Source organism: Pseudonaja textilis, chromosome 3 (genome assembly GCF_049901715.1).
Source record: "Pseudonaja textilis isolate UNSWEBS1 chromosome 3, rPseTex1.2, whole genome shotgun sequence".
NCBI classification, from domain to species: Eukaryota; Metazoa; Chordata; class Lepidosauria; order Squamata; family Elapidae; genus Pseudonaja; species Pseudonaja textilis.
In genome coordinates, this window is record NC_141992.1 from 35,283,494 (window position 1) to 35,297,125 (window position 13,632).

A 13,632-nucleotide genomic window follows, 5' to 3' on the forward strand; every position below is an offset into this window, starting at 1 on the left:
TAATTTCCTCATCTTTGTATCATAAGGGATAGTCCAGTGCTTCATTTGCAAGCATCAGATGAATTTCCCTAAATTGGAAACTTCCTGCTGAGAAAAATTTAAAACCTTGCTGACATTATGGCTTTTATCGATAGCATCATAAGTTGTTAAGATCCCTCAAAAGGCTCGTCTCTGGAGTAAATTTAGCTGCTTAATTAATTTTGATTTATAATATTAGTTGGCACTTCAATAGCAGTTCTGAATGCTTAAATTGCTTTGCTTATCTTGTTATAATCCCTATAATGATTCTGTTGGAATAGAATTAAGTGTTAATTATATTATACCATAATTATGCCATATAATTAATAGTATATTATTATTACTATTTTTTGATGTTTAGGCAGGAGAAACAGTTGTTATTTAGTTTAGATGGCATCAACTGTCCAAAAGTAGGAGGCTGAAAGAGAACTGAAGTTTGCTGGAGTACAGATAATCTTTAGGGTGAAAACTCCAAAAAATGTGGTTAGTAGGTAGTTATTGTATGATCAGAGATCTGATTATCCAATAGTGATGACAATTAAGGTGGGAAAGCAAAGCATAGCTGAAAACCAAGTAAGAATGAAAATGGAACCCAATGTTTTGAGGGGGGAAAATGGCTAACGGTGTCTTTTTATGCAAAAATGGTGCTCTGCTCATAGACCTGAGACCCATATTGTGCCTTAATTATAATTTGTTGACTAAACAGTTTGGATGGATTATTGAGAGCATTAGTAGAACATGTTAAGCTGTAACAAGCCATCCCCATTACAGGTTAGAATGATGTATGAATTCAGCTGTAAGCCTATGCTATAGAAATAGCAAAGAATACTGAAATAAAATGCATTCAGACAACATGATCTTGTGCTCATCATTGAATTCTGCTGCTTCTGATTATATGTAGCTCATTCCCTCTTACAGCTGTTCATTGACAAACATTCAGTTTTCTCCCCAAACAGACTCTCCAGATGAGTTGGGATTAAAACTACCAGATTTTTCAAACACCCTACCAAACATGGAAGACCCAATATAATGTGAGCCTATTAGGATGGGGTAGGCATCTCAAGTTTATTACAAGGGGTCCTTGGTGCTCTCTGAGCTTGGTTGTTTTCTTACAAATGTTTCATTACATAAACTAGGTAGCATCATCAATGCTAGTGACTGACTAGGACTGATGATGTTACCTAGTTTGGATAATGAAATGTCTGCAAGAAACCAAGCTCAAAAAACACCAAGGACTCCACATTTCAATCCTGGGCTACAAATATTCTCCCTTATTGTTACATGTTTATTGTGTTACAAGGCTCACTTTAATGTCAAAGCATAGCTACTAGAGAAATTATAGATCTTCATGGCTTCCTGGCATTTAAAATTTGTGGGTCTAGGATTAGAATGTATAACACCCTTCTCTAATCCAGTCATGTCAATTCTCAGACTCCTCTGGTCCGCATGAATGTACACACATGACCATAAGGACATTTCAATGTCCTTACAAACATGTGTATGTAACATTGCACTACTGTATAATTCTGGCAATATTTTGCTATAAATAAACCAATTAATCGGCTTTTCAACTTCCTCAGTTTCCAGAGACCAATGCAATATGGCATCTGGAATGACATCTCATGTTTTACTTTTTCCATATTTCCATAAGACATTTAATTGCCAGCTTTAACATTATTAGGCTTAATTCCTTTGTATCATCATGGGGCATGTGATTTTCCTTCATAGGATAGCTTGGAGGTCTAGTGTTGTCTTAAATATTTATAAATATTAATCATGGTGTTGTAGGCCCAGGTTACTTCATTCATATAATCCTGTCTATACAAGTATTACACTTAACAATCCAATAATTTTAGAACCCTACTTGATCTTCATTCTTCAAGGAATGAATATAGAATGGAATTTCTTCATTTTTTTTCATTAGGAGTCTTAGGCTGCCCTTGGAGGGTATCTGTAAGGTTCAACTGATGCAGCATGCAGCAGCCAGGCAGCTAGTTATATGTGGCACAGATTATATTGCTGCTCCATAAGCTTCATTGATTGACATTTTGCTTCCAGGTACAATTCAAAGTGCTTTAGATCCCTTCATGGCATGGGATTGGGTTATCCAAGAGACTGCTGCTCCCCAAATGTAGCTGCCTGTCCCACAAGATAGGGTAGAGAAGACATACTGCAGAGTCCCAACTGATGGGCCTCAGAAGATGTGTCTTCTGTACTGTGGTGCCTGTCTTATGAAATGTTCTTCTCCCCCAGCCTCCTGAAGTGAGGTTAATGTTCCATCCATGTTAATGTTCAGGAAGTCCTCAAGATCTGGCTATGCCATCAGATCCGAGGATCCCCAGGGACTGATGAAATTCTGAGATGGGTCAATGACTGTGGTTAATATTGTATTTGCTCGTATTTAATTGTATACTAAAGGGACACCGTGGCTCAATGGCTAAGACAGTGAGCTTGTCAATCAGAAAGGTTGGCAGTTCGGTGGTTCGAATCCTTAGCACCGTGTAATGGAGTGAGCTGCTGTTACTTGTCCCAGCTTCTGCCAACCTAGCAGTTCGAAAGCATGTAAAAATGCAAGTAGAAAAATAGGGACCACCTTTGGTGGGTAGGTAACAGCGTTCTGTGCACCTTCAGTGCTTAGTCATGCCAGCCACATGACCATGGAGACGTCTTGGGGCAGCGCTGGCTCTTTGGCTTTGTAATAGAGATGAGCACAGCCCCCTGGAGCTGGACATGACTAGCACATATGTGTGAAAGGAACCTTTACCTTTAATTGTACACTGTCCAGAGTCCCTATATGACTGTTTTATAATTTTAATAATGATTGTCTTTATATATTGACTTATTATTGTATGTCACTCAGAATTGCTTTTTGTGAAATAGCCTACCATATAAATTTGATAAAGAATTCAACAAACAAAAACAAAGCAGATTTATATTTTACTTACTCTTTCAAGATACCTGCATGATACACTCCTAGGGGTTGTTTGAAGAGAGTCCAAAAGCCATAGACAATATAAAAATGTGTATTTATGGGAACTAGTGTATGGCACATATACTAGTAGCTTTACAGCACCTTCACTAGTTCTGATCCATTTGTGGATTCATGGTGCTGGTTTTAATAAATGGTTTAGGATGCAACAAGTACAGCCTCTGTCTATATATTCTGCTATCTGGTATGAAGCAGAATGTGACAGAGAATAGAGCCTTGGTTATTTTGAAATTTTTGAATTGGGAATCGGAATCTCCCTTGTTGGAGAATCTCTTCTTAATCTCTCTGTTCTAAATTTGAATGTAAGTTGAACAAGAATGCTTAATTTGGATTTCAGAATGTAAAATCCATCATGATTGGTACATAATTAATATAGGTAATACTTATTCTCTCTACAAATATAATTCTTTTTTTGCAGCATTTGCTTTCTGGCCAATAAAAATACCTCAGTACAACCTGTTTTTGCAGAAGGCATAATTACATCCACTGTCCACCACATGCAAATGAAAGCAGATTCATGAACTGCTACGCTGCAAAATAAATAACTTGAAGACAGAAGATCTTAGGAAGATGAAGTTGAACAGACAAAAATCATAAAATTGAAGTTCCTTAGGGCTTTGTGTATTTTTGTGTATTCCTTAGTGTACTCCTTAGGGCAGTGTATTTTGCCACCAACTTTGTTAGTAGCCTAAAGTTTGATGCTTTATTTAGAAATCCCTGTATGGGAATGACACCAAATTCTTCCTGTGAAAGTACTCAAGATTGTATCTCAAAATTATATATTCTGTGTTTTCCACAAAATACAGAGTTGGTCCCTTCTTAAGTATATGTGGAAACTTCAAGTTGTAGTAGTAAGAAGCATTTTACTAAAGAGACATTCAAAATCATGTTGCAAGAAAAATATGTGAATGGACTGAATTAAGCAAAACAGTTGAAATTCAGAGGAAATTTCACAACAGATGTAACTGTCCTAAACCCTAAGATCATTTGGACCCCATTTAAGAGTGAGGAACTCTAATAATTGGCCATGCCTGTTGGGAGTTGTAATTCAACAAATATCTACAATGTCCTAGATCAGCGCTCGCCAACCAGTGGGCCACAGCCCACTGGTGGGTCGTGAGAAAATTTTGGTAGGCCGCAGAGAAATCTCACCCCCAGAGCACCCCCCCCCAAAAGCAATTAATCCAGGCTGCGCAGAAACACAAGGCTGTGCCACCCACATGGCCCACAGGAACCCTTCCTGCCCACTTACTCCTTATCTGATGAACTTGTCTGCTAAATTGCTATTTTTCCTTTTTCCAACCTCACCCCTTTCCTAAGAGGTCTGTAGGGGACGTGCATAAGTGCACCAATGTGCCTACCGTCCCTGTCCTATTGTTTCTTTTATTTTTTTAAATTTTTCTTTTATGTATCCGTGTATTCATAACTATGTTTCTACTTATACCTATTATCTTGTAAGCAATTGACATAAATAAATAAATAAATAAATAAATAAATAAATCTGTTCTGCTGTGCCGGGAGATTTAGATTTGCTAGGAAGCAGGAAATGGTTGGATTTCTTGCTTTCTAGCTAGCCTTCAGATCTTTGGCTCTGCTTGTAAGTACAGCCGAACCTTCCTTAGGACTTAAGGTTTGCTTTCAAGAAAATTCAGTGCAGGCTCATGGCAAGCAAATTTGAGAGACTGAGCTAGCCGATGGCAGATAACAGATAACAGATAATCAGAGTTGGAAGGGACCTTGTAGGTCATCTAGTCCACCCCCCCGCCCAAGTGGAGACTCTACACCATTTCTGACAAATGGCAGTCCAATCTCTTCTTGAAAGTCTCAAGTGATGGAGCTCCCACAACTTCTGAGGGCAAGCTGTTTCCATCCATTATTCCTTGTCTGGCCTACAGGCGCTTTAGAAAATAGCTTGACCCCTTCCTCTCTGTGGCAGCCCCTCAAATATTGGAAAACCTCTATCATGTCTCCCCTGGTCCTTCTCTTTACTAGACTAGCCAAGCCCAGTTCCTGCAACTGTTCATTGTATGTTTTAGCCTTCAGCCCCTAATCATCCTGGTTGCTCTTCTCTGTACTTTTTCTAGAGTCTCAACATCTTTTTTATAATATGGTGAACAAAACTGGATTCAGTACCCTAGATGTGGTCTTACTAAGGCTTTATAGAGTGGTATTAGTACTTCCCTTGATCTTGATTGTATCCCTCTGTTAATACAATTTAGGATTGCATTAGCTTTTTGGGCTGCTGCTGCAAACTGCTGGCTCATATTTAGCTGGTTGTCTACTAGGACTCCAAGATCCCTCTCACAGTTACTGCTATTGAGCCTGGTTTCACTCAGTCTATATGTGTACTTTTGGTTTTTCTTGCAGATAGATAGATCACTGAATGATTCTGTGAGTAACTCAATCTGCCTGCTTTGCCTGATTTTGGGTAAAAGTTGCTCTTTTTAAAATAAAAAAATCAATATATACATGCATGGTGTATTGTGAGTTAATTTTGTGAGTTTGCTTGCAAGCAAATTTTATGTGACAGACTGAGCTAGCCAATGGCCAATGGATAGATTTCTGGATGAATCTGTGATACTGTGAGCAACTCAGTCTGCCTGCCTGCTTTGCCTGCTTTAAGGTAAAAGTTGCTCTTTTATATTAAAAAAAATTCAATATTTATATAAATATTTATAATATTTACATACAAGCCATGCCCAGCCAGTCACATGACTACCAAGCCACACCCACAAATTAGGCCACACCCACACAACCAGTTAGCGGTCCCTGGGATTTAAAATTATGAGTTTGGTGGTCCCTGAAGTCTGAAAATTTGGCGACCCCGTCCTATATTTTCCATTTCTGTCTCAATCCAGCCAGTAAGTAATTTCTTGAATGCAGCAATAACATTTCTACATCTTCTTTTGAATGAATGCAGTTATTATCTGGTGCTCGCCCACATTCTAATGCTAGCAGTGGAGATAGAAGCTTTTAGGTAATTTCAAATATTAAATTCTAACACCTTTTCCTCAGTACACAGAAGGATGAAAAGATAGACTAAACTCAAGTTAACCGGGGACAGCTTTCTGCCTGGGATAAGGTCCAGATTGTGCAATTTATCACTGACTACTCTGTTTGCATTCAGCAAGAAATTTAGAAGAGAGAAGGGAAAGATGGCACTTGAATTTCAAATTCATGCACAGGGTGTGAAATTCCAAAGATGGGTGAAGAATGTTGAAGAGAATGGGAAACTCAATGAACATCTACTGACTTGAATTCCAGTTTGTACAAGTTCAGCAGCAGAGAAGAAAGAACAAAACTGAGATAACTAGAGAGATTGCTATTTATTGCTACAATCAATATTATAACACAACATAACACAACACACCAAAGAGCTGAACTGGGGTGGAAAAAGAGCAACATGGGGTCACTAAGGCAAGCTTGCTCTTTAGGAGTAGTTTGTTTGTTACCTCCTTCCAAGGATATGGTTTTTTACCCTCACTTCCAGAGTCATAGCTACACTTTTAAGATATCCTAAATCTAATAGTCTTTCATTCAAGCAGGCCTACCTGGATTGAAGATTAATATTATACAAAAAAGAGCTGAAGGAATGAATGATGCTATGAACCTGTCCTTAGATTAATATGTTGATTTAATCTTATATTACCACCTTTGTCTCATGGCTATGTGATTATTGAAAAAGAATTATAATCTAAAGTGGGTAGGTAGCTGGACTGGGCTGAAATCAGCCATGGCAGAATAAAATACTCAGTAACCATAGATAAATCTATTTAAAAAGTAACTATTTAATAAAATTCTAAAGGATTCCTTTTCTCTTGAGCTACTGTATTCAATAATGGTTTCTTTACTGTTTTATTATATCCACACTGGAAGAGTTTTAGTCCTGACAATAAAACTAATGTAGCTAAACTCACTTCATTTACTTTTAGATAGAAATACCCTATCTACTTTCCACAAATATATATTTGCAGATGTAGCTTGCAAAACTAGATTTTGCCTAGAGTGTTGTGTGAATTCAATTCATATTGCTAATGCATGGTTCAATATGTTTTGCAAGCCAGAAAATTCACCTGAATAAACTCTGGTTAATATAAGTGTGAATGCAACCATGATCAAAAGATTTCTAAACAGTGATGTGGGAGAGCTAATTATTCTACTTCTGCGAAATCCAAAGGAAAAGTTTTAAATGAATTATTATTCAGAAATTAAAAAGTTGGAGGAACTTTTTTATTTAAGGATGCATTTTGGAGACTATATTTTATAGTGTAAGGTTGATTCCCATAAAGAACTGTCAATGGCGCCACCACATGCTGAAACTGAATTATTGTCTCCTAGAGGGATGTTCCTAGAAGAGTTCCAATGTGATAAAAGACTCCTTTGAGCTTAGCTAGATAGACTTCGAGGTAACTACATAGAGAAGTCAATGTCATTTTCTTGGCAAACATTTAGAAGTGGTTTGTCCAGATTTTTTTTTTTAACTCCCAGATCCAGCCTACAATTCTTGTATGCATCAGTCCTTTAGATTTACACTAAGCTTGCCCATAAAAAGTGATAGATCAATTGAAAGCAATTAATATTTGCAGATGCCCTAAATTCAGAGCTTTCTAGCTGGAGCAAAAAATGCCTCCATTTTTTTTTTGTAGTTTAACACCAGGCATGATCTTTGAGCTTCCATAGCCAGAATAAGCTTTTTAGCAGATTCCTTGATTCTGCTGTTTATGTTGGAGTAGGGCTATCAGCGTTCCAGCTAAAAAACTTCTGGCTGCCAAGGACTGGATTTTCGGTCAGCTATGTCAAAGATGGGAGTTGTAGTCAAAAATCCCTGAAAAGTTCCTGATTGTAGAAATTTATCATATGTGATCTGGCAATCTAAATAGAAGTACTAAGGATCAAATTATCCAGGATATATTAATAAGTGCAAGAATGCACATGTTAACAAACCACAAAAGCAAAGATGTGTCAAGACAGAATTTAAAAGAGAGGGAGGTACTTAAGCTTTTTCTTCACTATTTATCTACTCCAAAGTTTCTCAAAGACCTTTTCCTTGAAAGATGTTAAATACATGTTCACCTTTCTTTCTAACATAGCATAATTCTAAATTCATAACTACAGCAAAAAAAAAAGGACCTTTGGTGCCCCTTTTATGTTCTTGGTCTCATGCCTGAAAGGTGAAGAGTCTTTCTCACAGAGTTCATATGTGTAATACGCATTCCAGCTTTGTGATGAGAGACTGGTTGTGTTGACCTTGTGCCTAGGATCCCTGTGTCAAACCCAGGGCTAGTTCAGCACCAAACAAATAGAGCATTTGTCGCTGACCTTAAAAGGGGTGCTGATTTTCAGCATAGCTTTCAGTCCTGCTAGCACTTACAGCCATAGGGAGTCAAACCAGGCTGTACAGGGAGAAGGGAAGCAGCATCAACAGTTGCTGCTTCTGTAGTTCAAAGACTTGTAATTACACAAAGGTGTAAGCAGGGCTTTCTATAAGCAAATTACTGCTGTAGGTAATCAGGAGCCTGATCAGGATGTCTCTCGGGCTGGCCTTGAAGGGAAAGACCTTGAAGACAAAGCAGATTTGGATGAATTAAGGGGTGGACTGGGTCCCTGAATATTTTAACATATTTTATTTTATTATTTTATTTATATTTTAATGCTGCATGATGAGCTCCAAATTAGGACAGCCTCATCCTTATTTCACTTTGTTGGATTCTTAAGTGTTCTGTAGAAATCAGTTGTTCACATGCCTAGTGCAAAAGTAATGCCATGGATGGGAAAAGATGCATTTTAAAGGGGACAGGCTCCCAGCCATGGAAAGTATTATATATAGGAACAGATACTCTGGAGCACAGGGCTGACCTCAGTTATTTAATAAGGTTGCTTATGGAGCCACTAGGATGACTAGTATGAGAAATTACTTTCATTTCAAATTTGCCTCCCACTAAGGCTTCATTGCTGAAGCCAAAGATTTTCACTAATTCATTTTTATTTATGTTTTTGCAGAAGGACTCTGAATATAGAACTTTGAGCACTCAAGCCAATATCTTGATTACGTATAGCTCACCATGTTAGATAGCTTGCACTGTAGATCAAATCCTTAATTATCTAGAAAACCTTCCTTCTTAAACATCTTTTTTTTCCGCAGCTTGGTGTAAAGGAGAAACACATTCAAATAACAACCAGAAAGCCAAAGTCTGGGAGATAAGACAATTGTATTACCTCCTGAGTTTTAACAGAATCCAGTTTTCTCCTAGAAATAGCCGTATATTCCTCTTAAAGGAGAAAAACTGGCTTGGCGGGAGATAACCAGGTGTGAGTGTTCTCCCACAAAACAGTCAGAAATGCCCCAAGACCCCAAGGCAAGGCTCCCATCTGACCTCTAGGCAGACCTGCTGCTTAAAGTACAGACAGATTGTTTAGTGCAGTGTTTTTCAAATTTGGCGACTTTTGAGATGTGTGGACTTCAACTCTTAGAATGCCGACTGGAACATTCTGGGAAGTTGAAGTCTGCACACCTTAAAGTTGCCAAATTTGAAAAAAACAACAACACATTGTTACAGTGTGAAGAAACAGACACTAGCTCTCTTTGTCAGGTATTCCACAAAACCTTCCTCACATATTTCCGGACAGCCTTTCCCAAATGTTTTGCATTGTCTCTTTGTATGCTTTCTTAAAGCAAAGCCAAATTCTTTCACTCCCTTCGCCAGCGCAGGGAAGTTTAGCTAAACCTTCTCTTGCCTCAATATGCAAAACCTCTTTCATAAGCGGGTGGCTGTCTGATTTTCAAAGGGAAAGCGCCGCTTGGAGAAAACAGCCACGAAGCATGCAGGGAGGCAAGGATTACCCCAGTTTTGTTACAGTCTCATTCAGCTACGCTACAGATAGACGAGCAAACAACTTTCCAAAGAACAGAATAGACGTGGCTAGGACCGGTGGAAGCGAAATTTCAAACGGTTCTCCTCTACCGTGGTTCGGGTTCACCGGACCAGAAGAGCTTGCTCTCCCCACCCCCCACCCCCACCCCATCATCATCCCCGACCCCTTCAGTTTCCAAGCTGCGGGGGACAAGCTGGATGTTGACTCTCGCCAAGCCTGCAAATCCCCAAAAGGTCCCGGCCCCTTGACTTGAGCACTAGGGAAGAGAGAGATGGGATCCCCGACGCAGTTTGCCCTAATTACTCAAGATAAATATACTCTTAAACAACCAGAATCTGCCCTGCAAACAAGCTCTGTTTCCGCTGATCCGTAGCAATCAAGAAGTAACGCAAGCAGAACATCACAGTATAAACAGGCTTTGCTAAGGGGGGAGAGAGGGGAGAGGGAGGGAATGAGACAGAGAATGAGAGAGAATGAGAGAATGAAAGAGAGACAGAGAGAGAGAGAGAACGAGAGAATGAGAACGAGAGAGAGAGAGAATGAGAGAGAGAGAGAATGAGAGAGGGAGGGAGGGAATGAGAGAGAATGAGAGAGAGAGAGAGAGAGACACAGAGAGAGAGAATGAGAGAAGGAGGGAGGGAATGAGAGAGAGAGACAGTGGGAGAGAGAGAGAATGAGAGAGAGACACAGAGAGAGAGAGAGGGAGGGAATGAGAGAGAGAGAGACAGACAGAGAGAGAGAATGAGAGAGGGAGGGAGAGCCAGAATGAGAGAGAGGGGGGAGGAATGAGAGAGATAGACACACACACACACAGAATGAGAGAATAAGAAAATGAGAGAGAGAGAGAGACGCTCCTCCGCCAGGAGGGCTGCCTCCTTCGTTCCTCCACCCGCCTCCATCTCCCTCTCCCCCTCCCCTCCCCTCCCAGGGAGAAGCAAAGTAAAGCAAAGCGCCTGACAGGTCTGTGCTTACAGGTAGGCAGTTAAGGAGCTGAGGCCGCCGGGCGCGGAGGCGAGCGCTAGTTCGGAGCAGTCGGCGGAAAGCGCGATGCCGTCCTCCTCGCAGTGGCAGAGCGGCGGGCAGAGGACCGCGACCCCCGGCGGCTGCGCCGATGCCAGAGTGCCGGAGAGCGACAGGACGAGCCAGCAAGGCAAGAGGCTGTCCAGCCGGGCGGCGAGCGCACCTCCCGCAGCCCGCATGCTGGCCGCCGCTTGGCCGTCTCCCTCTGCCCGAGCGGTGCGCAGGAAGGCTCCAAATCTGCTACCACGGCCGGCTGCACCTTCCGAAGCTCCTGGGCTCGTCTTGCTCGGCGTCGCCGGGAAGGGGAGGCATGGCTGGATGGTCGCGGTTATTGGGTTTCACACGGGCTGGGCTGGGCTGGGCTGGGAGGTAAAGACTCGCGGGGAGGAGTTAGCGACCGGGCGCCTGGATCCCGCTGCCTCCCTCGCGCAGGCATTTCATTCAAACGGAAGGCGCGGAGAAGAGACCTGCCAGCAACTGATACGCACCGAGACACATAAAATATGGAGGAGAGAGGGAGAGAGAGGGAGGGAGGGAGGGAGAGAGGGAGGAAGAGAGAGGGAGAGAGGGGGAAGGGAGGGAGAGGGGAGGGAGTGGGAGGGAGAGAGAGAGTGGGTGGGAGAGAGAGAGAGGGAGGGAGAGAGTGGGAGGAGAGGAGAGGGAGGGAGGAGAGGGGGGAGGGAGGGGGAGAGAGAGGGAAGGAGAGAGAGTGGGAGGGAGGGAGAGAAAGTGGGTGGGAGGGAGGGAGAGAGAGAGGGAGGGAGAGAGAGGGAGGGAGAGAAAGAGTGGGAGCGAGGGAGGGAGAGAGGGTGGGAGGGAGAAGGGGAGGGAGAGAGGGAGGAAGGGAGAGAGGGAGTGGGAGGGAGGGAGAGAGAGGGGGGAGGGAGGAGGGAGTGAGAGAGAGGAAGAGGTTGAATGAATGAATGAATGAACTATTTCTGAGAAAGTATAGCATCCATCAGTTCTTGCCAGCCACAGCTGCCAGGGCCAATTAAAAGGGATTTAAAGAAGTTGTAGTTGCCTATAGCATCGTCCTGCCTAGGCCTAGACTGTTACAAGGGCTTTTGTCCTTTCCCTCCTGCCCACTAGTCTACAAAGGTGCTTGTCACCTCAAAGAGAATTTCTCTTAACTACTTTTTTTTCTTCCTATCCATTTTCATTTTTTTTTAAAAAAATGAAACTCTAGAGAACAGTCGATCATAGCTAAAATGTGATGTTCATGCATTTCTTTAATGAGGTTGCCATGGGTTATGGGTGAATGTCCTGTTTTTACGCGCAATCCTCTCTCCGATGTTTGCAGCCTTCCTGGCTCCCTACACTTCCATTAAATCCCTAGAGAATTCTCTTTCCACTGGACTTCTGCAGTAACTATGCTTTTGTTAGCATTAAGGATGAGTTAACATTCTTAAACGATTGTTAGAAGATTTTTCCACCCAGAGCTTTGGTGGAAACTAACAAAAGCCCCCACCCCACCCCCACCCCTACTGAGCCCTAGATTGTTATATTGGCCCATTGAATCAATCCTAATTTTACTGGTGCAATTTAATGTAAAGATTCATAGACAGTCAATTTTAGACCACTTAGGCTCTTCCTCCAGGAAAGAGACAATCCACAGACAGGTGTGCCTGGAAAATTTAATTTAAAAGCATACTGAGACTTAAAGAGACATATTAAGCAGAGATTCAGTTTAGATGACAAAAGGCAATGCAGCCTCTCTTAAATAGAAAGAAAAACATAAACACATAATGGCTGGAAAAGTTTAGTCAGCAAAGTAACAAAGGCACCCATCCAAGAGATTTATTTGCATGCATTTCACAGAAACTACTTCCAATGCTTCACCTTTTTATTCTTGATATTCTTTTTTTCTTCATACATTGAGTTGTTGCTCAGATAAACACCTGCAACTTTGCTTACCCAGTATAAACCTATTTAGTATTGCCGAATTGTGCAATCATTGAACTGGAAGGAGCATTTGAGCCTGTACAGCCTGTTCTCACTGGTACTATTTCTTTCTGACTACTAGTAAAGCATATACATTATACGTTATTTCAGTTTGACATCAAAATAATTATCCTAACTTCTCACAAATTTTGTAACTGTGAAGAAGAAAGGATAAGGTATAGAAAATGTGCCCTGTTGGGACAGTCATTACAAATTTATATTTATTCAACTTTGGAAGATTGGCTAACTGATAATCTGTAGAAGAATTAGCCATTCATACAATGTACCTAGGCTACCTTTGTTTCTAGCCAATATGTTTCTCATAATGGCTTTCAAAAAGAATATATCAAATCACAATAGGCAATAAAGCATACACAGACATGGATGAATGCTAAAACAAACAGAACTAGGAAGTAGCATTTCAAATCTCCTTTAAGTTTGCCATAGATGTAATTATTGAAAGCAAGTAATATTCCTTACTTTACATTACAAAATATGGAATCGGCTAAATCCTTCCTTAATTTAATGGGATGGAAAAAGAAAATCAAAGTACCATGAAAACTTTAGAAATGCACTGATTAACTTTGCATGGGCTCAAAGTAGGAAAATTTACAATCGGCTTAAATAAAGGAAATCAGATTGAGAAGTTAACGAAGCTATTTGGGAAGGAAGCGTTCATTGGGCAATTAAGATTACAGTGAATATATGCTGAAAGTGGACTGTTGGAGTGCAAATGGTGACTTCTGTCCAGCCTGACAGCAAAATATTTAAAGGCTATACAATTCTTTGAA

General features: G+C 40.9%; 1 protein-coding gene across 4 annotated transcripts in view; it reads right to left on the reverse strand.

Moving 5' to 3' along the window:
* The window catches only part of LGR6 (leucine rich repeat containing G protein-coupled receptor 6), a 143,995-nt gene extending 132,757 nt beyond the window's left edge, over nt 1-11,238 (reverse strand). For all 4 annotated transcript variants that reach the window (XM_087929253.1, XM_087929252.1, XM_026712966.2 and 1 more), the window contains exon 1: nt 10,853-11,238. In XM_087929253.1, coding sequence (XP_087785379.1) covers nt 10,853-11,079 — 227 coding nt within the window. In that variant the 5' untranslated portion in view covers nt 11,080-11,238. The remainder of the gene's footprint in view (nt 1-10,852) is intronic.
* Nucleotides 11,239-13,632: the final 2,394 nt, after the last annotated feature.